Below are 23,988 nucleotides of genomic sequence, written 5' to 3'. Positions count from 1 at the left end.
AGGTGGCTATCGGGTGGGAAAGGATCCCCAGGGAGCCCGGGTGTCCCTCCTCAAATCCTTCCCGCCATCAGCCAGGCCCTTACTTCCCTCCCTGCCAGGACAACCTGTCCCCCTCACAGCTGCTGTGGAAGAGATAGGCAGCCTGGATTATCAGGGCAGACAAGGCTTCTTCTGACAGTTCCCCATGGCCTCCCCACCCCCCTGCAGGGCAAAGGTTCCAGGGCCCTTAACTCCCTCTGTGCCGGGCCCTCAGGCCTAGGGACTGGGAAGCACAGGGAAGGGGGTAGGCCTCTGCCCCCCGCCCCATAATCAGTTCCCAAGACCAGAATCGTGAGCACAAGGAAGTGGGGTACAGTATCACCTGTGTCCTCCAGGAGCCCAGTCTACACACTGGGCACTCTCCAGCCCGTCCTGGATTCATGGCAGCCTAGGGAATGAAGGGACAACCCACCCCGGGGCAGGCCATTAAGGGCTTAGGCCAAAGGCTCTATACTCTCTACCTCTCTACTCCCCCTTCCCGAGGCTGGTTCCAGGCGCTGGGGACCCCTGGCTTCAGCAAAGGTCCTGATACATCATCCCTCTCCTTCCTCCCCCACATCATGGCTGCTTCCTCCTCTGCAGGATCTTTTAAGCCCCTGTCAGCAGGTCCCCTGTTTTCTTGCCAATTGCCTTTTTCCGGATCGCTCCTGTCATCTCCTCAGGCTAGCCGCGGTCCCAGATACTAAGGCTAACCAGGACCGAGTCCTAGTTGGTCCCCACTGCAACTCCCCCAGGCCTCCCTTTCCTGAAGTCCAGCAGGAAGGTATGAAAAGAGCAGGAGCATGGAGTCTGGGAGTCTGGCTTGCAGTCCTGGTTCAGGCTCAGACACCATGTGACTTGGGCAAGTTCCTTGAATTCCAGGCTCCTCTGTGTCCTCATTTGATAAAACAGAGGGCAGGAGCTCTTTTCACAGGGTTGACTTAGGGATTAAATGAATTAAATATATGTGTGTGTGTGTGTGTATACACATATACATATATAATTTTAGTAATCAGCTAGAAAACAACATTAATATCTGAAAACATGAGGTAACTGGCTGGCTTAGTTGGTAGACCATGCAACCCTTGATCTCACGGTTTTAAGTTTGAGCCCCATGTTGGGTGCAGAGATCACTTAAAAATAAAAAACATAGGGGCACCTGGGTGGCTCAGTGGGTTAAAGCCTCTGCCTTTGGCTCAGGTCATGATCTCAGGGTCCTGGGATCAAGCCCCACATTGGGCTCTCAGCTCAGCAGGAAGCCTGCTTCCCTCTCTCTCTGCCTGCCTCTCTGCCTACTTATGATCTGTCAAATAAAATCTTTAAAAAATATATTTATTATATTATATTATTTACTATACAATATTAATATAGAGTATAAAATATATTTTAATATATTATATATATTTGTATGTGGGGATGTGTGAGTAAAGTGATAGAAGTTTATTAAGTAAGGATACAGAAAAAGCTCTAAAGAATGAGAGGTGTCCCAATAGGGTTGCCCTAAAATATATTTTTTTAATGTTATTTATTTGAGATGGGGAGAGAGAGAGGACAGACAGGGAGATCAGGAGAGAGAGAAGCACCATTGTGGGGCTCCATCCCAGGAGCAAGCTCTGCTTGCTTTTTGGACTTCAGATAATGGAATGATACACTATGTATTCTTTTGCCTGGTTTCTTTTTTTTTTTTTTTTTTTAAAGATTTTATTTATTTGTCAGAGAGAGTGAGCACAGGCAGACAGAGTGGAGGCAGAGGCAGAGGGAGAAGCAGGCTCCCTGCTGAGCAAGGAGCCCGATGCGGGACTTGATCCCAAGACGCTGGGATCATGACCTGAGCTGAAGGCAGCTGCTTAACCAACTGAGCCACCCAGGCGTCCCTGCCTGGTTTCTTTAGTTCAATGTTATGTTTGCAAGATTCAAATTGTTGCGTGTATCAATAGTTCATTTTTATTACTACATGGCATTCAAAGTCATCAATATTCTATGCTTTATTTATTCTTTTTTTTTTTAAGATTTTATTTATTTATTTGACAGGCAGAGATCACAAGTAGGCAGAGAGGCAGGCAGAGAGAGAGGGAGGGAAGCAGGCTCCCTGCTGAGCAGAGAACCTGATGTGGGGCTCGATCCCAGGACCCCGGCATCACAACTTGAGCCGAAGGCAGAGGCTTTAACACACTGAGCCACCCAGGCACCCCACCCACCATCTTTTTTTAATATATATATTTTTAAGGTTTTATTTATTTACTTGATAGAGAGAGAGAGATCACAAGTAGGCAGAGAGGCAGGCAGAGAGGGAGAGAGGGAAGCAGTCTCCCTGCTGAGCAGAGAGCCCAACTAAAGACTCGAACCCAGGACCCTGAGATAATGACCTGAGCCAAAGACAGAGGTTTAACCCAAAGCCTACCATCTTTAAACAACTGGTTTTTTGAATTTAGAGGACGTTATTGATAATACTGCTAAGAATATTCTTGTATGGACATATATGTATATTTCTGTTGGGAGTGGAATGGTTGTATCAAAAGATATGCTTATGTTCAACAGTAGTAGATGCCATCAAATAGGTTTTCTTTTTAAAAAATATTTTATTGGGGCGCCTGGGTGGCTCAGTGGGTTAAAGCCTCTGCCTTCGGCTCAGGTCATGATCCCAGAGTCCTGGGATCGAGCCCCACATCAGACTCTCTGCTCGGCAGGGAGCCTGCTTCCACCTCTCTCTCTGCCTGCCTCTGCCTACTTGTGATCTCTCTCTCTCTCTCTGTCAAATAAATAAATAAAATATTTAAAAAAAATAAAAAAATATTTTATTTATTTGACAGAGAGAGAGACAGCAAAAGGGAATATGGGCAGGGAGAGGGAGAAGCAGTCCTCCCACTGAGCAGGAACCCTGATGGGGGGCTCGATCCCAGGACCCCAGGATCATGACCTGAACTGAAGGTAGACACTTAACAACTGAGCCACTCAGGTGTACCTCAAATAGGTTTTCAAATTGTTTGCATCAATCTTCATTTCTTGGGGCGCCTGGGTGGCTCAGTGGGTTAAGCCGCTGCCTTCGGCTCAGGTCATGATCTCAGGGTCCTGGGATCGAGTCCCGCATCGGGCTCTCTGCTCAGAGGGGAGACTGCTTCCCTCTCTCTCTCTCTGCCTGCCTCTCCATCTACTTGTGATCTCTCTCTGTCAAATAAATAAATAAATAAATCTTTAAAAAAATAAATAAATAAAAATAAAAAATTACATTTCTTTTTTCTTCTGGGTATTTATTTAAGGTAAACCCTTAAAAATTAATAAATTAGGTAAATTAAGGTAAACTCCCAACATGGGGCTTGAATGTATGACCCCAAGATCAGCATTCACATGTTCCACTGACTGAGCTAGCCAGGCACCTAAGTAAATAGATATTCTTCTTTTTTTTTTTTTTTTAAAGATTTTATTTGACACACAGAGATCACAAGTAGGCAGAGACATAGGCAGAGAGAGGAGGGGAAGCAGGCTCCCTGCCAAGCAGAGAGCCCAGTGTGAGGCTCGATCCCAGGACCCTGGGATCATGACCTGAGCTGAAGGCATGACTGAGCCATGCAGGCACCCCAAAGTTATTGATTTTTGTATTGGTCTTAAAAAATGTTTGCTTAAAAAAAAGTTTGCTTACCCTAAAGTCATAGATATATTGTTATTTTCTATATGTTTGTTTTTTAAAGATTTTATTTATTTATTTGATAGAAGACACAGCGAGAGAGGGAACACAAGCAGTGGGAAAGGGAGAAGCAGGCTTCCCGCTGAGCAGGAAGCCCAGTGTGGGGCTCCATTCCAGGACTCTGGGATCATGATTTGAACCCAATGCAGATGCTTAATGACTGAGCCACCCAGGCGCCCCTTTCTACATGTTTATTATTTTACTTTTCACATTTAGATCTACAATCTATCTGGAATTGATTCTGTGTATAATGTGAGGTTTATTTTATTTTATTTTATTTTTTTTAAGATTTTATTTATTTATTTGACAGACAGAGATCACAAGTAGGCAGAGAGGCAGGCAGAGAGAGAGGAAGGGAAGCAGGCTCCCTGCTGAGCAGAGAGCCCGATGCGGGGCTCAATCCCAGGACCCCGAGATCATGACCTGAGCCGAAGGCAGAGGCTTTAACCCACTGAGCCACCCAGGCGCCCCATAATGTGAGGTTTAAGTTCAAGAAACATCCCCCCACCCCTAGATGTTTCGTATTTTTTTAAAGATTTTATTTATTTGAGAGAGCCAGAGAGCAGGAGCAGGGGGGAGAGCAAAGGGAGAGGGAGACACTTAACGACTGAGCCACCCAGGTGCCCACAATGTCTAGTATCTTTTATTGAAAAGACTGTCCTTTCCCCACAGCTCTGCATTGCTACTTTTGTCATAAAACAAGTATGGGTCTATTTTTGGACTCTGTTCTATTGCACTGGTCTACTATGTACCAATTTCAGACTGTCTGAATGACTAAAACTTTAAGTCTTGGTATCTGATAGTTTTAATCCTTCAACTTTGCTCTTTTTCAAGTTTGTCTTGCTTATTCTTTGTACTTTGGCATTTCCCTCTAAGTTTCAGCATTAGTTTGTCAATTAAAAATCTTTGAGGGATGGCTCAGTGGCTCAGATGGTTAAGCATCTGCCTTCTGCTCAGGTCATGATCTTCAGGTTTGGGGATTAAGCCCCACATCTGGCTTCCTGCTAAGGGGGAGTCTGCTTCTCCCTCTGACTCTCCCCTCTGCTTGTGCTCTCTCTCTCTCAAATGAATAAGTTCTAAAAAAAACACAAAAAACAAAACAAAACACCTCTTGGACTGGGGCACCTGGCTGGCTCAGTTGGTAGAGCATGTGACTCTTTTTTTTTTTTTTTTTTAGATTTTATTTATTTATTTGGCAGACAGAGATCAGAAGTAGGCAGAGAGGCAGGCAGAGAGAGAGGAGGAAGCAGGCTCCCTGGCGAGCAGAGAGCCCGATGTGGGGCTCGATCCCAAGACACTGGGATCATGACCTGAGCTGAAGGCAGAGGCTTTAACCCACTGAGCCACCCAGGCACCCCGAGCATGTGACTCTTGATCTGGGGTTTTGACGTGGAGCCCCATGTTAGGTGTAGAGTTTAATTTTTTTTTTTTTAATAAGAAACTCTTTTTATTTTTTTTTAAAGACTCTATTTATTTATATGACAGACAGGGATCACAAGTAGGCAGAGACACAGGCAGAGAGGAGGAAGCAGGACCCCTGCCGAGCAGAGAGCCCGAGATGTGGGGCTCGATCCCAGGACCCTGAGATCATGACCTGAGCCGAAGGCAGAGGATTAACCCACTGAGCCACCCAGGCGCCCCTAGAGTTTAATTTTTTTTTTTTTTTTTTTTTAGATTTTATTTATTTATTTGACAGAGAGAAATCACAAGTAGAGGGAGAGGCAGGCAGAGAGAGAGAGAGAGAGGGAAGCAGGCTCCCCGCTGAGCAGGGAGCCCGATGTGGGACTCGATCCCAGGACTCTGAGATCATGACCTGAGCCGAAGGCAGCGGCTTAACCCACTGAGCCACCCAGGCGCCCGAGTTTAATTTTTTTAAAAAAGATCTTTAACATATCTGGGTTTTGATGGTGTTAAGTTCTTGTCTGCAAACCAGCAGACTGGAGATTCAAGAAATACAATGATCAATCCAAGTCTAAAGGGGGAAAAGACATCCATGTTCTCGCTCAAGCATTCAGGCAGGAGGATCTCCTGTTTTCTGAGCGTTTGTGTTCTATTCTTTCTCACTTGACTGAATGACATTCACTCACATTATGGACAGCAATCTGCTTTACCCAGTCTACAAATAAATGTAAATCTTATCCAGAAACTCTTTTAGAAACATGCAGAATAGTGTTTGACCAGATGTCTGGGCATCCTACGGCCCCATCAAGTTGACACTTAAAATTAACCATCACGTGGAATATATTTGTTACTGCTTTATGAACTCCTGTTTTCTGCTTATTATCATATCTCATATGGACAACCGCTTAGCACCCCTAAGCAGTATGTCATGATGACTATTTGCCAATTGGAAAAAAAAAAATAATTATAAAACATCCCTTCATAAGAATGTATTAAAGACCAAGTATAAACTTTGAAAAAAAAAAATTAAAAAAGGGGCGCCTGGGTGGCTCAGTGTGTTAAGCCGCTGCCTTCGGCTCAGGTCATGATCTCAGGGTCCTGGGATTGAGTTCCACATCGGGCTCTCTGCTCAGCAGGGAGCCTGCTTCCCTTCCTCTCTCTCTGCCTGCCTCTCTGCCTACTTGTGATCTCTGTTAAATAAATAAATAAAATCTTAAAAAAATAAAATTAAATTAAAAAAAAAAAGACCTTTAAGGGTGCATAGGTGGTTCAGTTGGCTAAGTGTCTGCCTTTGGCTCAGGTCATGATCTTCAGGTTCAGGGATCGAGCCCCACATCGGGCTTCCTGCTCAGTGGGGAGCCTGCTTTTCCCTCTCCCTCTGTCTGCCGCTCCCCCTGCTTGTACTCTCTTTCTTTCTCTCTCTCTGTGAAATAAATAAATAAAAAATTAAAAAAAAAGATCTTTAAAAAACCTCTTGAGATTAATTTCACTCATGTGGCATCTAAAAACAAAACAAAGCAGAAACAGACCTATAAATACAGAGAACACACTGGGTGGTTGCTGGAGGAGAGAGGTAGTAAAGAGAGGGGAGATGGGCAAAATGGGTGAAGGGGAGTAGGAGATACAGGCTTCCGGTTCTGGAATGACTAAGTCATGGGGATGAAAGGCACAGCACAGGGAATACAGTCAATGGTACTGTAATAGTGTTTTTGTGGTAACAGATGGGAGCCACACTTGGGAGCATGGCCTAATGTGTACAGAGTTGTAGAATTACTATGTTGTACCTCAAATGTTACATTGATTGTCAATTATACTTCAGTGAAAAAAAAAGATACACAAAATAACAAATATTGTTAAGTGTAAAAAAGAAAGGGAAAAGAAGTGAAAAAAATCTCTTGGGATTTTGGTTGGAATTGTGAATTGGTATCTTTGCAATACGGAGTCTTCAAATTCATAGGCATGGCATATTGGAGACATATTTTCTCTTTTTATGTCACATCTATTGTCCTCCACTCAGGCTAGTTGAAAATATATCCAGAATTACAGTGCTTCTCACCACCCCCATTGGTCTAAGTAGTCATCCTATTTTGGCTGTATTATTGCAGTATTGGTGAGAAGCAACTGTCCTCCCTGCTCCCTCCATGGCCCTCTTCATTTTTTTTATTATTTTATTTATTATTTTAAAAAATATTTTATTTATTTATAAGATTATTTATTTGAGAGTGAACAAGTAAGTGCGAGCAGGGGGAGGGGCAGAAGGAGAGGAAGACAAGCAGACTCCCAGCTGAGTGGGGAGCCCCACTAAGGGGATCAATGCCAGGACCCTGAGATCATGATCTGAGCCAAAGGCAGATGATTAACCGACTGAGCCACCCAAGCATCCTGCCAGACCCACTTCTACCTCAGGGTCTTTGGACAGGAAGCTCCTCATTGGCTCATGCCTTTACTTTCTTCAGTGCTACCTTTTCAGTGAGGCCTTCCTTTGACACCCTAAAATTTCACCACCACCCCAAACTTTCTATTTTGTACTTCCACCTGAATGTAAGCTCTAAAAGCCAGCATCCATATTGTTCACTGTGGTCTCCTCACCATCCAGGACAATGCCTGGCACAGAGCAAGCATTAGAGAAGTTTGTAAAATGAGCAAGAATATGAAAGCCCAGACAGATGACGTTACTTGCTCAAGATCATACAGGGGAATACCAACAGAGCTAAAATTTAAACCTAAGCAGTCTGACTTCAGAGTTCATGCTCTTAAGGCTGAGAAATGGGCTCCATTACTGAGCGGGACTTAGGACGGACAGTGAGGTGCAGTGAACCCAGCAGCCCCCACCATCTTCTGCCTGCAATGGAACCACGTCTCCCAAGGCTCTGCTCTGGCTACAGCACCCGACTGATGGCCTCGCCGCCCCAGGGTGCTACTGGGGACAAGGCCGGGGTGCTGATGCCCCCCAGTGGCTATAATGGGTAAGAACAAGGTGTAGCCTTCAGGCCAAATGTGTGTATGGGTGAGAACCTGGTCCATCCTTGCTTCCTAGTCCCTCCCCTCACAGAAGACACAGTCTGGGGTATAGGCATAACAGATCTTTATTTTACTAGAAGGGACAGGCAGTGGGGCAGTGCAGCATCCAAGCCCCAGACCAGACATGCAGCATCCACATGCAGGAACAGCTACACAGGCTGGGGCAGAGCCAGAAGTGGGAGACAGGGACCAGCGGATGCCCACAGCACCCCCACCATGACGCTTGGACTCTGGGTTCTTCTGTCTCCACTAGAGCCAGGAGACAGAGGGCTGGGCTGCTTCCCCATGGCTGGAACCCTATCACTCTGGTCAGAAGAAAGATGGCACAAGGGGTATAGAGTCTGACCAGTCTACAGCACTCGATTCTGTATGGGGTTGGTGCAGTCATGCCCACTGGAAGGGCCTGGCCCCATACCTGGGACAGCGCAGGCCTAGCAGGAAGAGGGTCTACACACCTTCTAGTCCCCAACAGAGCTAGACCCTGATCCCAGAAAGGCTTAACAGAGTTGCGACTGAGCCCTACTCCACCTAGTAGGGACACGTCCGTGAAGGGGACTTCCCTGAGCACAAGCAGGGGCCTCCTAAGGCAGTAGTGAACTGAGGGAGCTGCTATAGACAGGAGGCCTTGCCTCTGTGCCCCTAGGTAGGGAGAGAGAGGGAAGGTGCAAGTGTAGGGCTGGGGAGGGCGATGGCCAGTGAGGCCTAGGGGCTCAGGAGTGGGTAAGGCTGGGGACTTCCTGGGGTAGGGCTTAGGGCTGGGAAGACCAGGCCAGGAGAGGGGAGGGGCGCCATCCAACCCAGACCCTCCACACCCATGCCAAGTCTGGGCAAGGGCCACGGGGAGGATGGTCAGATGCACAGAGAACTTCAAGGCACCAGGATTCAGAGAGGCAGCAGGGCCACCGCCCCCCACAAGACAAGACAGTGATTATAATAAATGTCTTCAGCTTGAACTACATGATCTGTGTAGAGGGTGGGAAAAGAGAGGGAGAGAAGATGACAAAGGGAGAAACGTCTGGGGAGATGGGAGACGAGGGCAGAAGAGACGAACCAGATGGATGTGGCAGTGAATGTGAAGGTGTGGGAAGGAGAGAAGTGAGAGGACACAGCCAGAGACAGGAGAGGCGGGAAGACAGCCAGAGAAGGCCTGAACACGCAGCACTTCTGGTCCCTACGAAATAAGGCACCAGAGTCAGTAATGTTCCTGTTGTCGCTGTGGTAGGAAAACGGCTGCTGAAAACGGCTCCTTCGGGAGCCTCACGCCTGTGCACCGGTGGCCTTCTTGATCAGGGGTATCTGCCAGGATGGGAGATGCTGTGAGGCCGGGGCTCTGGGGCCAGTGATGGCTCCTCCTGCCACCAGCCAGGCACTCACCTTGGACAGGTCCACACCTGTGAGGGCATGCACGGAGGCTGGCAGCTCGGCCAGCAGCCGGTTGACTTCTGATGTCACCTTGCTGTTGTCCCCGCTGAGGACCACAATCTCATCAACTCTGGTCAGGGGGGCGGCGATTTTAGCAGCAATCTAGGAGGTGGGGGGGTGGGAGGAGAGCTTGGCTGGTGCTGACTCTGCCCACCCGCCCCATCGGCTATTTCTCCCTCCTCCTTCTGCCTCCTTCCATCCCAGCGCAGCTTGGGGCTTTTATCTGCAAGCCACAGTCAGAGACCCAGGGGGTCAGGTGAGCCCATGTGTGTTGTAGGGGTCCTGTCCAGCTGCTGGGCCCCTCTGCGTTGAATGCTTCTAGCCAGCCTGTGGCTGTGCTCTGGAAGAGGCCCTCCAGACCCACCCCAGGGTGGGGGCCTCACCTGGGGCAGGGCCTCCAGCACCAGAGCCATCTTGGCAGCATCCCCGTATTTCTGGTAGGCCTCGGCCTTGAGCTTCATCCGCTCAGCCTCTGCTGTGCCCATTGCCTCGATGACCGCTGCCTCTGCCTCCCCGAGCTTGCGGATCTTCTCAGCCTCTGCCTGCGCCAAGAGGACCTGCTTCACCCTGTAGGAGTTTACACCAGGCAGGATAAGTGGCAAGAACCAGGGGCCCCCCAGGCCTTGCCTGGGCGCCGACAAATCCTCAAGCCCTCTGCTCTGATGGGTGTCGGCGGGCGGGGACCCAGGAAAGGAGGTGCCCCCACTTTCTGGCTCTGGCACTGGCTGCTTAGAGGTAAATGGGAGGGGGGACTAGCCAGGATGCCCGCTGAGCCAAACCCCACAGCGGGCCCTCAAACCTCCATTATCCCCTCCGGCCCTCCCAGTGCCAATCCCATGGGGGAGGCAGGTCACCTCCACTTCACAGTCAGGAGGCTCCAGGAGAGGCGGCTTCCAAGCTGGGGCTGGGAAGCAAGCAGGGTGCACGGACCAAGGAGCCTGTCTAGTGCCCACCGGGCTACAGCCAGGGTGCTCACTTTTCACCCTCGGCGATCTGCTGTATGCGGTGGGCCTCAGCCTCAGCAGGGCGGCGCACTGTGGCGATCAACTCCTTGTCAGTGCGAAGGATCTCCTGCGCCTCCACTGCAATCTGCTTCTTGCGCTGTACAACCTCGATCTCAATCTCTTCCTGCCGGATCTTCTGCTGCTCCCGGGCGCCCTGCAGCTCATAGGCCAGCTGGGCCTCGGCTGTCTGAGGTTGGAGGATGGGCTGTCAGAGGCCGGCTGCCAGGTTCTGAGCCCTGAGCCCCGACCTGGGATGCCCGATGGCACCTCACCTTGATGTTGACCTCCTCACTAAAAGCGGACTTCTGCAGCTCGAAGGCTCGCTTGGAGTCGGCAATCTTGGTGTCTGCCATGAACTTCACATCCAGCATCTCCTTCTTGCACTCCGCTTCCTGGCAACCGCAGGGGCAGGTGCTGAGGGTCCCCGGTGCTGGCAAGGTCCCACCAGCCCTGAGATCCCTGTCCCTGGGGGTGGGAAGGAAAGACCGTGTACCCGGATGCCTGCGTCCCGCTCGGCCTCGGCCACCCCAATGTCTGCATCTCTCTGCACCACGGCGGTCTGCGTCTTGCCCAAGGAGCTCAGATAGTCCACTTTGTCATACACGTCCTGGGAGGGAAGGGGGAGTCATCCTTGGGAACAGGCACAAAGGGGCCAAACACCCAAAGCGGGGCTGCACCCATCACCTTGATGGTGAAGCTGAGGATCTCGATGCCCATGCGGCCGACGTCAGGGGCAGCCACCTCCCGCACCAGCTTGGCAAACTGGTCTCGGTCCTGATAAATCTGCTCCACGGTCAGGGTCCCTGGGGAAAGAGGGATCGTGGGCTGGCTTCCTGGGGGCCCACTGGGCAAGGGAAGCACCATGCAAGCAGTGGTCTGCGTGTGTGCACACGTTGTACTCTGAGCTGGGCCTTCCTCGGGGTTCTTCTTCACAGCATTTAACACCAAGCCTCCTTCTGAGAGCCCAGGTTGGATGAGGAGAGGTGTCCCAAGCAACACCAGGTGCCTGACCAGACTGGCAGCCCTCGTCCCCCCCACCCCCATCCCGGCGCCCTCCCCTTCCCTTGGGCCACCTAAAGTTTTGAAAAGAAAGTCTTGGTGGGACTGACGGATTCCCTTGCCCTGCACTGCACCCCTCCCTGCCCCGGCCTTGGAGATCCTGTGAGGTTCTTGAAGGCAGCAGAAGGGTTCCTGGGGGGGGGCCGGAGCCTTACCGAGAATGGAGCGCAGGTGCCCCTCCAGGGTCTGCAGAACAACGTTCTTGATGTCCTGCACATTCTTGCCCAGAAACTGCTCACAGGCCACTGCCAGCAGCTCCTTCTCTGTCATGATCTTCACCTGCCAGTGATCACAGAGGTGCCTGAACCAGGCTGGAGTGGGGCAGGCAGAGGCCCCAGACCCAAAGGTGTGGAGGATGGTGGCTGTGCCCCTCCCCCCTCCTTTTTCAGACCTGGAGGCCCAGGGGCCAGGAGGTGGTAGAGACTGACCAAGGCCTCTAGTTGGGACAGCACACCAGGAATTCTTACACTGACAAACCTGATGTTCACAGGCAGCCTCAGGCCCTGACACGGCCTGTCTGCTAGGCATCTGGGGCTCATCTCTTCACCCCTCAGCCCATTCACTCTTCCCTCATTAGCCAGTTCCTCCCATGCAGGCTCCCCACAGGTGGGACACCTGCAGGCTGAGGGTCAGAGAGGGTGAAAAGGAGAAGGTGTAGTAGGGACACAGACAGACAGGCTGAGGAAGAGAGCCTGGACAGGGCAAGAGACAGGTCTGGGGGGACGCCACTGAGGGTGGGTATCTTCCTGCCTTTCCTTCCCCAGGTACTAAGGCAACCACCCCCTTACCAGAAGCCTCTAACACGGTTGCACCTTGCTGCTCTGTGAAGTTGAGAACTGGGCTACAGCAGGAAGCCCCTTGCCCAGGCCCTGAGCTGGGAATACTAAGTAACCTCCCAGAGAGTTGCTCTGCCTTATGTGGCATTGTCCTCTGGTCCCCTCCCCTTTAGACCCCAACCCAGGCACAGGGAAGGCCTGGATTCTGGGACGTGGCACTTCCAACACCTGCAAAGAATCGGGGGGTTAGTCAGATAGCAGCCCTCAGCACTGGTTCTGTCCCTTGCGGGCCCCGCTGAGGAGAAAAGGGGTGTCTGTTAGTCCTGCTGAGTGGCCAAGGGGCCGAGTGAGCACGTTCCAGTGGCGACGACCCTCTCTTGGTGGGGGGGGGGGGTAGGGGCAGGGGCACTGGAGAGAGACTGCCCCTGGCTGCTGTCCTCTCCTCCTCCTCCCACACCCAGCAGAGGGACGAGGCAGCTCAACGGACATGCGCAGGGCTGCTGAGTTACTATACCTGGGCGACACCCGTCACAGTTAAAGCTACCCCCTCGGCCGTCTCTACGTCCTCGCAGCGGGGCTGCAACGTCATAATCTCTAGGGAAATCCTGCCAAGAAATGCAAAACAGGGGCATGGGTCTGGGGGCCCTGGGCCTGGGGTGTGGGGAGAGTCCAGCACCTCACTGCTCCAGCTGGGATGGGCTGGGGTCCTGCTACAGAGGGATGGGGAGACGCTTTGAGGGCTTGTGGGGAGGGGTGTGTGAGGAGATGCGGGAGGAGGCAGAGCAGCACCGGTGGAACGTGCTACCCACGGCACACATGTCCCCTGCTCAGGGCAGCCTGGCTAGCGGCGTGGGGTAAGGAAGCCAAGAAGTGGGTGGGGGTGACCTGGGCCGGTTGGAGGGTTGCAGGGGTAGCTGTGTGTGGATGGCCTGGGAATGCTCCGGAAGTCCTGGTACCCCCGGCTGTGCTGTGTTGGTTGTCTGCGGGCGTCATGGGAACATCCCTCAGAGGCCTTCGTCTGATCCTGGGTCTGCTCGGTACCCTGAGATACCCTGGAAAGCTCTGCCTACTAGCCTGGCTTGTTCGAAGTCTGCCCGCAGCTGGACCACGAGGGAGGTGATCCTTCGTCTGCCCCTTGCCGGGGAAGTCCCGGCTGGTCCCTTCAGCTGGCGGCAGGTTTGCCTTGAAGCCTACCCTCTAGGGCTGGTCCCACGTGGCTCAAGTGTGGAGTGAGGGCAGAGGTCACATGAGAGCTCCCTGGCCCAGACCATCTCAAGGGACCACACCACCCAGCTTGAAAGGGACTTCCCAATCCCTCTGGAGACTTGGGGATGTGGGCACTTGCAGCTGTAAGTAGGTAGTGGGTTGGAGGGGGAGCGGAGCCACTTTTGCGAGGGAACCGGGGACTCTGCCCACTCCACACAAGGTGCTCTGGGCTTCTCAGGCCTCTGTGCTGAGGCCCAACTGCCAGAAGCTACAAGCAATGTGTGAGGTGGGGACAGTCCTCCACCCGGGAAGAGCCAGCAGGACAGGCGAGGCAGAGGAGAGGTGGTGTAGGGTTTTGCCTGAGAAACCTGAAGGGCGATTTCACGCAAGAGAAGGGGATGGGTAAGAGGATGGTGAGGGCTCTTCCAGTCTGGGGACCCAGCGTGTAGGCTCTGAGGGGGGACAGGGGCTTTTTGATGCTCACTGCTACATCCACAGTGCTCAACAGAGAGCTGATGAGTGAAGCGGTGAAGGTGAGTGTTGGCACAGCACAAGGAAAGCACTGGGAGGGGTCAGGAAAGGGTTTCCCCGGCTATGGCCAGCTGCACAGCAACGGAGAGTAAGATATCCGGTCACTTGCTTTTCTAAGTGAGATTGGATCCATGATAAAGCCTGGGTTTCTCTAGCACTCCCTCTTCTGCTGCTTTTTTTTTTTTTTTTTAGTAGGCTCCATGCCCAGCATGGAGCCCAAACCGGGGCTTGAACTCACGACCCAGAGATCAAGACCTGAGCTGAGACCAAGAGTCAGACGATCAACCGACTGAGCCCCCCAGGTGCCTCTCTGTGGCACTTCTTTTCCAAAAATCCCAAAGAGCCCTCATATTGCTTTACTTGCCTTTCCCAACTCCCTACAAAGCACAGAGGACAGGATTCCCCTATCTCACATGTAAGGAAACTAACACAAGTGACGAGAGATTTGCTCAGAGGTTTCTGCACAAAAACGAGGGGTAGGGAAGAGCCAAGACTGGTTTTGCTAAGACCTGTCAGGGAGATCAGAGGAGGCCAAGGAGTTGGAAGAACAGAAATCTTCAGGACACCCATCTTCTGGCCCTTCGAGGAGGAGGGCTAGGACTCGACGTGTGTCCAGATGGACAGGTGGGGGCTGGCTAGCAAGGGGCTCCGTGGCGCCTGGAGTGGTTGGACTGAAACCCCTCTACCCCGACAGCCTTGCTCTGGCACACAGGGGCCCTGTGTCTCCTGCCTCAACTTACCCCTTGGCATCCAAGGACACCCCCCTGGCAGAATTAGGCAGAACTTCCAGACTCCCTTGCTCTTTCCCCACTAGCAGCCCAAGTAGGTGAGGGCAAGGGAACTGGGGATCTACAGGGGTCTATCCTGGCACCCAGAGCAGCGCAAGAGAGAGCAGAGGGGAGGGAGGCACACTCTCAGGAGGGGAGTCCATCTGGGTCTTGCCTGCCGGGCCCCACAGGGCAGGAAGAGAAAAGGTTAGACACAGAGGAGGAAGCAGGTGGGTTATTACCTGTGCAACCCCTGTTACGAATAGCGGGACCCCCTCCGACGTCTCAATATTCTCACAGCGACACAGGATGGTCATAACCTCCAGAGACAGTCTGAGGAGCGGCCAGGGGGAGGGAGAGGTAGGGACAGGAGGGGTAGGAGGGGACACAGCAAACACACACAGTGGTTACCAGACTAGCAATGATGCCTGATGCCTGGGGGCGGGGGGAGATTGCTCTCAGTATTTGAGCCCTCTCTTGCCAGCTCAGCCTAGGACTGTAGGGGGACAGAGGAAACCCCCTTGCTGGCCTGGATGCTTTCCCTAGCCCCCATATCCGTCTAAGGAGGAGCTGCTGGGCTGGGAGTAAAGCCTGCTGACACCCTGGGCCTCCCCGAGGTGGGGAGGCCTATGCACAGGGCACCAAGGTTGCCCACCGCCTCACTTTCTCAGGACAGTCCTGGCACAGTCTGGGAGACTTGGCCTCACTTCTACCTTCCAAACACAGGCAAACCTCTGTGTCCAGAAACTGGGCAGGAGAGACCAATGTGGGGATTCACAGGCCAGGGAAAATACCAAGTCCTTCTTTGGTCTGTGCTCCCTGTCACTAAGAAGGGAATTATTTTGGGCCAAAAAAGCCTAGGGAGAACCTGGGATTTTCTGATTTTGGGGGACAGGTGTCAGGGAAGGCTGGGGGAAGAAGTGTGTCCCTGCCAGGATATTCACAGGGACAACAGGGAGGGGATGGAGTAATTCACTTTGGAATTTCCAAAGTTGGGCCCAGGTAGAGAAGGGGTTATGGCAAAGAAAGCAAGGTGCCTTGAAGCTGCTCGGCCCACTCTCGCTAAGCCTCCCTAGCACAGCCTGTGTGAGTGTGAGTGTGTGTGTGTGTGCTGGGTAGCGGGCTGGGCTAGGCTGTGGGCAGTGTGGGAGGTTTCCTGAGATCAGAGGAAGGGAGGACAGTGGCTGAGGCCCAAGGAGCAGAAGCAGGTGGGCCGGGGGATGGGAGAAGTAGGCCTCGTGGAGCACTGCTGGCACAGGTCACAGTGCCAGCCCTGGGGGCCCTCAGCCATGCAGGTGTGCAAAGGCTGCCTTCATTCAAGCCCCTAATCCTAGCACTCCTGGGCCTGAGAGGACTCTAGACCTGGCTCAGACAGGAACGCACCAAGCTCTCTTCCAGGGAAGGAGGAGAGAGGGAAGGAAGGAGAGAAGGAACGAGGGAAGGAAGGAGGCTGCAACTCAGACGCCAGAGGGGGAGCAGTCACTCAGGTGAGAGAGAGGGAGCCCACAGGAGGGCCTCAGGATCCTATAGGACTTGGCAGCAAAGTGCAGTAGGAGCAACTTCACGGAGGCTGGAGACGGATGGCTGACAACGGAGGTGGGGGCCGTTGAGGGTGGCTGTGGGATGGGAGGCTTAGAATCCAGCCTGGAGTTAGAAGCCCCTACTCTGACCTGAGAGGCTCCTGTCAGCCTCGGAATATTGAGGCCCCAGCTTGTAGAGATGTCCTTCATATAGGCCAGGAGTCTGGGAAGGGGCGGGGCTACGGGCTCAGACTCCCCAGCAAGTGGGACCAGAGGGAGAACGCTAAGCCTGGGTGGGGGAGATCCGTTTCCTAGGACAAGGCATGAAGCCCTCTTCTCCTTACCTCCAGACTTACTGTCAGAGAAGCCTGGCCCCCTGTCTCAGGGGCTCTGCTCCCTAGAGTAAGCAGCAGGGGATGGGGGGTGCCAAGAACACTGAGCAAGGGCTGTAGGGGTGTGACCCTAGTGGTGGATGGCTGCGAGGGACAGGTGTCTGGGTGAGCTGCAAACTCTCCAGGGCCAGGCGTGCAGCAAGGTCTTTGGACAGGACACTGTCATCCCGGGACAATGCCTCTGGAGAGGGCAGCCTGTGGCTTCCGACAGGCCAGCTGGCCCACTCCTGAGAGGAAGCTGTGACCAGTTGCGGTTATTTTCGGACACTTTCAGCCTCGGGTCCTAACAGTCCCCTAGGATCCCTCAATTCAGGTGGAGCAAAGTGAGGAGAGGGCTACTGGGAAATCAGTGAAGTTAAACAGTTGATCTCCTGCTCTTGACCCTAGCTAACACCCTCAACCTCTGTGTAACCGTGGGGCTTCCCTCTGCTGACTGGTGGAGCTGGGGCAGAGGGGGATTTCCACTGGAACCGCCACTGCCCCTCCTACCCTCCCAGTTCTGCTGTCCCTGCTGCCTGGGTCTGGCCTGGAGGGATCTGGGCACAGTCAGGAAGAGGGTGATGGTGGAAAGGTGGCTGGCCTGCCTCATCTCTTCCTGGGGGGCGGGAGGGCAAGTCTGGGCCTGCTGGGGGTCCTGGGGGAGCTCCAGGGAGAGCCCGATGACATCTCCCTTCGTTTAGTGAGTCTTTCCAGACTAACCACAGAGGTCCAGATCTGTTTTGCCCCGCCCAGCACCAATTCCTTGGCTCTCCTCCCCCTGTCTGTAAGTAGCCACTGCCTGCATTGTCTGGGCCTGCACAGGTAAGGGCGTGTGTGGGTCTTTTCAGCCTCTCCTTTGCACAGGGAGGAAAATTTAGAATTCGTGAATAACTGAGCTAAACTTACGGAATGAGGATTCTGTCTGGGCATGACCCCCAGATGCTCTGGGACACAACCAATGTCTCCAGCGAAACAAAGCATCCCCACTAAGGAGAAGGTGCCCAGACGAACCCCCTACACCCCTTCTCACCTGCATCTTAGGAGGTCCCACCCCCCAGGATGGAATGTGGCAAGTGGTAGATGCTCTAGCTCACTGCAGGGGGAAGCGGGGCTAGGGGAAGGCTGGAAATCCTTCTTTCTCCCTTGCCCACCTGGATGCCAGGTTCCCGGGGGCCCCTGAACCCTTACCTCTGAGTGTCGGAGATACACCACCAGGCCCAGGCCCAGCCGCCAAACACGTACTGTTTATAGTCAGAACCACAACAGCCCCCTGGAGAGCAAAGCAAACCACTGCTGGTCAGTCAGTTCTTGGGTCTCTCTACTCCCCGTCCCTTCACCAGCAACTCTGGCCCTTTACTGGCCCTGACCCTTGACAATTCCCACTGTTGGTTGCTGAGGTCACACAGAAGGGGAAGAGAGCTCCTAAGGGCCTGAAACTCAAGTTCAGTAGATATGTGATTTGCATAAAAAGCTATCCAATGAGTGGTTCCGAATGTAAGTGTTTTCAGGGAACAGAGGAAGTCAGTGGGCAGGAGTGAACGGGAAAAGCTTCCATCTTTCATTCAACCATTCATTCAGCAAACTCGTTATGTAGGTTTCTGGGCTAGGAAGTCAGAGATGAAGACACGACTCCCATCTGGAAGGAGCTGGGAACTTCTCCTGAGATCATTAATACTAATACTGTGTGATATGCATGTAATCAAGGCGTGTGCAGGCCAAGGGGGAACGCAGGGGACCCTGGGCGGGGGGCACGGGGCACTGGGAGGCCGATGGGAGGGAGGAGTTTCGGAGCCAAGATGGGATCCTCACTCACGCCCAGCAGACATATCTCAGTGAAGCTGTTTCTCTATTCCCAGGGCTGCACACTGACTGTGGGCCTCTGGGGAGTAGAGTGAAGAGGGAAGGCAAGGCCTCCAAACAAAGGCCAGCCTGTGGCACCCATGGGATAAGTGAAGAGAAAGGGGAAAGGTCGAAAAGGAAACTCTATCAATTACACAGAATGTTGAATCAGGCCCCAACTTGAATCTAGCCGTAGACATGACCGGCACGCTGTCTGTGCAGAAGTGAGAAAAACCAATTCCTGAAATTCTTGTTGTGAACTCTCCTGCAAATGCCAAAATTATTCATCAAGTTCAAGGAAACTTTAGTAAAAGCTAGAAGGCAGTTTCCTTGCAGCACAAAAAACCCAAAAAACAAAAAAACAAAAACAAAAAAAACCCAAAACCAAAATGTACAGGAAGTAGATGATTCAAAGGAAATGTGATTTGGGAAAAAGCCAGTGGGTGTTGTCATTTCTGTATTTACCAGCTTGGATTTTCGGGAAAGACTTAGCATGTGTGCTTCCAATGGGCAAGGGTCAGGGGTCGTTTCCTGTAGCTGGGTCACAGTGTCTCTGAGGACCCAGAGCAGGGAGAGCAGATCATAGGGTGTCTCAAGTATCAGGCCAAGAAACTGTGTGTGTGTGTGTGTGTGTGTGTGTGTGTGTGTGTGTGTGTGTGAAAGAGAGAGAGAGAGTGTGTGAGAGGGGGTCACATAGGAATTTAAGCGGGGGGGAGCAACAAAATTACATTTGCATTTCAGAAACACCACTTTGCACATGGAAGATGGGGATGGGGTGGTCTAGGAGACTGTGGAGAAGCCTTCTGCAGTGACCTAGGCAAGGCATGGTGGCTGATGTTGGGGAATTAACTTCCAGAGCAATCTAGTCCGAGAGGATTTCCTGTGAGGGTTGAAATGTTGCATAGTTGCAGTGTGTAATACGGGGGCTTACTTCATACCTGAAATGTGGCCAATGTGACTGAAGAACTCAATTTCTTTTTTTTTTTTAAAGACTTTATTTATTTATTTGACAGAGATCACAAGTAGGCAGAGAGGCAGACAGAGAGAGAGGAGGAAGCAGGCTCCCTGCTGAGCAGAGAGCCCAATGCGGGGCTCAATCCCAGGACCCCGAGATCATGACCTGAGCCGAAGGCAGAGGCTTTAACCCACTGGGCCATCCAGGAGCCTTCTTTTTTTTTTTTTTTTTTTAATTTTTTAAAAGATTTTATTTCTTTATTAGGGAGAGTATGAATGGGTGGGGGGCGGGGGAAACGGGAGGAGCAGAGAGAGAGGGAGAAGCAGGTCCCATCTTGGGACCCTGGGATTGCAACCTGAGCCAAAGGCAGACACCCAACCGACTGAGCCACTTTAAGTTTCCATTTCTAAATTTCTAAATTAGAAATTTAATTAATTTAAGTTTAAATGGCTAGTGGCTACCCTATCAGTGTAGCTCTGGAATCCAGGTCGGAGTGGGTGGGGACACCAACAAGGGAGAGAAAGACAACAGGGAGCTGGAGAGGAGTTCTGGACAGGTGGAGGCGAAGGGGACCCCACAAGGGCAGAGTGACAACCAGCACAGAGAGCTGGTGCCTGAGCCAGCTCATTGGGCGGCCGGCCCACTTGGCCTCCAGGGCCTGCACTGTGCACAAGGAGCCTTACTGGAAGTTCAGGGAGCAAACAGCGGGCATGCAATACGAGTAGGGGAGGGAAGAGGAACTCTGTTTCTCTGTGATGGAAATACCAGCCTGCAGGGCTGCTGCACAAGGGAAGCTACTGCAGGCTTCTCGGCCCTGGGAGTGGGGTGGGGAGGCTCTAAGGGTAAGTGATCAAGCTGAAACCTAAGCCATTTTAGGATATGAGAACCTGAAAGGGTCACACATCACAGCCTGTTTCACTCTGGCCTGGTGAGGGCTAGGGCCTAGCTGCCTCTGGCCAGCGCTAGGGAGCTTCTTCAGTGTAGGGGGTAGAGGTGGTAGGGGTGGGGAGGGAGAAGCTTAAGTAATGGGAGGTGGGGAGGTCCATGCTTTACCCTTAACTTAGTCTTTGACCTTGGGAGCAGGCTGTCACCACTTAAGCTGGGTCTTGGCAAAGGGCAACATGGCCAGGTTCTCAGGGGTAGCAACAACAGGAAGCTGGGCCTTCTAGTCTGCCTGCTCTGCCCACCAGCAGGCTCCTCCCCTTGAAGGCATCTTCCTCCCAGGTTCCTGGTCACCCTGAGTCTAAGAAGCACCACTCCCCAAGGAGACCATGTCCCTTCCTTGATCTCCCTTGCTCTCACTCTTTTCACACCTGGAAGTTTCTTCTGGTTTTATCATACGTTTTCTAACCCAACTTACTTTCCTTTGTTCTGTCTTCGCCCAAGCTGAAGAATCACAAAACAGGGGTGCCTGGGTGGCTCAGTCATGAAGCGTCTGCCTCCGGCCCAGGTCGAAGGGTCCTGGGATCAAGGCCTGCATCAGGCTCCCTGCTTAGTGGGGAGTCTGCTTCTGCCTCTGCCCCTCTCTTCCACTCATGCTCTCTCTTTCTCAAATAAATAAAGGAAATCTTAAAAAAAAAAATCATGAAACATCCCACAATAACCTCCACCCCGCTCTCAGCCCCTCCAGACCCAGCCCACCCCTCTGCCCTCTCAGGAACACTCTCCTCCCTTCCTGCCTCTTTTCTACCTTCTTCCCACTACTCCAGAAGACCATACTCTACAAGGGGGATTTAGCTTTTTTTGAGTCACAACCCCCCTTAGCCATTGAGCAATGCTGGAGTGTTCATAAATGCACAAAATAAACAGGAAACACATCTGGAAAGTTATAAAAATATTAAAATAACCAAATGTATGGCATGTAATACGTGGTAATACATGTGATACAGTAAAACATTAAATAATAAAATCCAGTGGTAAATTTAATAACTAGCTTAACTTCAAAGGCATGAGGAGCACGAGTGACTTTGATGGTACCTACAAAAACTGTGGTGTGGTAGGAAAGTATCTCCTAATACTATCCTGGGTTGTGGCCGGCATTTATAAAGTGAAGAAATGCTAACTTTCGATTCAGGTTAGTGAGAATAAAAATTCACATCTCTCCCTATCCAAATGCACACACCTCTAAATTCTCCCCATGGACCCCAGGTTAGGAACCTCTGATTTATTGTAGAGACAAGAGAAAGGTGTATGGGGTTTGGATTCTCCTTTTAGGTTCCTGACAGTAGAAACAGAGAAAGAGGTTTTATATTACAGATGGGCAGAGGGAGGTAAGACAACCAGAAAAACTTCCAGCCTTTTCAGGTGGAGAAGATGACCAGGGGATATATCAGCATCCTTCTCCAATTGGGCTGAACGAGATGCTTCTAGACTTGGACACCAGCTTAAGTAACCAGGTGGGGGCAGGGCTGGGAGTGGCTGCTCCCCTATTCCACAACTTGGGTGCAGGGAGAGAGAGGGATCTCGGCAGGATCAACTCAAATCCCCAGGTACTGTGATACTCCCTCTTCTCACCCATCCTTCCTCGACTCCAGCACCCTCAATTCTCAGCTCAGCCTCCTCTCCCCACCCCTGAAACAGCTTTGAAGCTACAATGCACTGGCCTCTAGCCAGAAAACCAGGATTCCAGCAAGGGGAAGGTACAGAGCGGCCCATGTTAGGTGCTCCTCTCACCTCTCAGTCTCGAAGCTTGCTCTCTCAGCCCAGAGTCTTGGCTTCCAGAAAGAAACTCCCCGAGAGAGAAAAAGTGTGGTGCAGATAGGTTCTAAAAGTTGTGTTTAGGATCAGGGCCTGGGAGACAGGTTCAAGTCTGGCCTCGGTGCCCTCCCAATCCCAAGGCCACCTCTGGTTTTATCTGCTCTCCCCCCAGAGAGGAGCGTGCTTGTCAGGAAGAGTGGGGATTTCCTGTCCTCCAGGAGAGACTGATTCTGAGATCCAAACAGCCACAGGCCAGGTTCTGGGGTAAAACCTCCCAGTGCATTGATCACACCACCCCCAAGGCACAGCTCCAAACCCTGGTCTAGTCCACCCCCTTCTACAGCCCTAACAACTCTTCACACAGGCTGGAAACTGGCATCGATGGGGGGATCACCTGAAGGATTCCTGCAGCAGGTCTTCAAGCTGTCAGCAAACACCACCCTCCCCAGCACCGGTGAGCCAGGAGCTGCACAAACGGGGCTTCAAAGGCTTCAGCCATCTCTCAAGATACCCAAATATACCAAATTAAGCAGTCTTAAGGCAAAGGTACATCTGCCCTCCCCAATACAGCAGTCCCACGGCCCTGTGGAAGCTCCCAGAAATTCTAGAGCCTGTAGCATTTTTGCAATCAGGGCGATACAGCCCAGAACCCGATTTCTCAACCTGTAGAGGCCGCACCCGCATTTCTCGGGCGGGCAATGTCAGTAAGCCCCAGCAAGCCCCAACCTGCTCAGAATTAACGGGAGCACAGGGATCCCGGTCTCAGCGCCCCTCCCCAGGCAGGCACCTGCCCTCGGAAGCTGTAAGACCCGCCCCAAGGCCCGGGCGCCGGAATCCAGCCAAACCGCTGTGTTCCGGTAACCACGGGTTCACTCTCTCCGGCCTCAGGTCGGGACCCCCCCTAGGCCACGGTGGAGTAGAGGGGAAGAGGCGGAGAGGGGAGAGAATAAACACGAGAAAACACGCAGTGGCAGGGGGAGTCCCGAGGGCGCCGAGCACCGCAAGCGTGAGAATGGGGGGGCCCTTCCTGGAAGGTTCTCAGCCCGACACCCGCGCCCTTTACCCCGTCCCTCACGCTCCGCGCCCTTCCCCGGCCTAGCCGGTCCCCGCTTGCTCCGCAGCCCCGCACCTACCCCGAACCCCCTCCTCGACCACCTCCGCGGGCACGGCCGGCGCGTCCCAACACCCTCCAGGCCCCTGAGCCCCGGCCCCACCTCCCTCGCAGCTCTCTCACCTGAAACCACCAGCGCCTCGTTGGGCCCCACCGTGTGGCAATTGCCCATGGCGCCAGCGGGACGGAAGGCCCCCGGGCACCGCAGGGACCTGGACAGCACCGCGCGCACCACCGGCCGCGCCCTGCCTATCCCGCCACCCCCAGCGGCCGCCCGCCCGCGCCCCTCCGCGCTCGCGGCCCCGCCGGAAGTGTGGCGGCGGAAGGCGGGGCCGCCGGGCGACAGCGGCGGCCGCAAAGCTTCGGGCGTCAGTCCACACGCTTTATTTCCCTGGGGTCCAGCCCCGCAGCACCCCGGGACAGCGCACCCTACTCCTGCGGGCCTCCCGCACCCGACGGCGCGGCCCTGCCTCATCTCTCCGCACCCAGCCGACCGCCGTGGGCCCCGGAGTCACACCGCTCCCGCCCTCCCCTCCGCCCCACCACCCGGTGAGACCTTGGGCAAGTCCCTTACCTCTGCAGCCCAATCCCGCCTCAGCAAATGGGGG

The 23,988-nt window shown here is 52.9% G+C and overlaps 2 protein-coding genes across 22 annotated transcripts in view; both read right to left on the bottom strand.

Annotated features, from left to right (window-relative positions):
- The window catches only part of ALDOC (aldolase, fructose-bisphosphate C), a 1,020,901-nt gene that overhangs the window by 266,874 nt on the left and 730,039 nt on the right, over positions 1-23,988 (bottom strand). The window lies entirely within an intron of this gene.
- On the bottom strand, positions 8,170-23,894 carry FLOT2 (flotillin 2). 21 transcript variants are annotated; one of them, XM_082708251.1, is made up of 14 exons: positions 23,504-23,684; positions 22,246-22,362; positions 20,933-21,116; positions 17,967-18,048; positions 15,130-15,220; positions 12,898-12,988; positions 11,763-11,886; positions 11,233-11,351; positions 11,042-11,155; positions 10,821-10,940; positions 10,521-10,735; positions 9,928-10,111; positions 9,497-9,646; positions 8,170-9,418 (listed from the first exon to the last, which is right to left on the bottom strand). In XM_082708251.1, exons 6-14 carry the CDS (start codon positions 12,970-12,972, stop codon positions 9,380-9,382), a joined length of 1,140 nt encoding a protein of 379 aa, XP_082564377.1. In that variant the 5' UTR covers positions 12,973-12,988; positions 15,130-15,220; positions 17,967-18,048; positions 20,933-21,116; positions 22,246-22,362; positions 23,504-23,684; the 3' UTR covers positions 8,170-9,379. The 21 variants fall into 21 exon arrangements, with proteins under 21 accessions (XP_082564377.1, XP_082564375.1, XP_082564391.1 ...); XM_082708249.1 differs by having other exon boundaries at positions 20,933-21,140; positions 23,504-23,676; XM_082708265.1 differs by lacking the exon at positions 15,130-15,220 and having other exon boundaries at positions 23,504-23,695.

The sequence above is a fragment of the Mustela nivalis genome, assembly GCF_964662115.1.
Source record: "Mustela nivalis genome assembly, chromosome: 17".
NCBI classification, from domain to species: domain Eukaryota; kingdom Metazoa; phylum Chordata; class Mammalia; order Carnivora; family Mustelidae; genus Mustela; species Mustela nivalis.
Note: the sequence above shows the minus strand (reverse complement) of the source record. Positions and strands in the feature narration are given on the sequence as shown.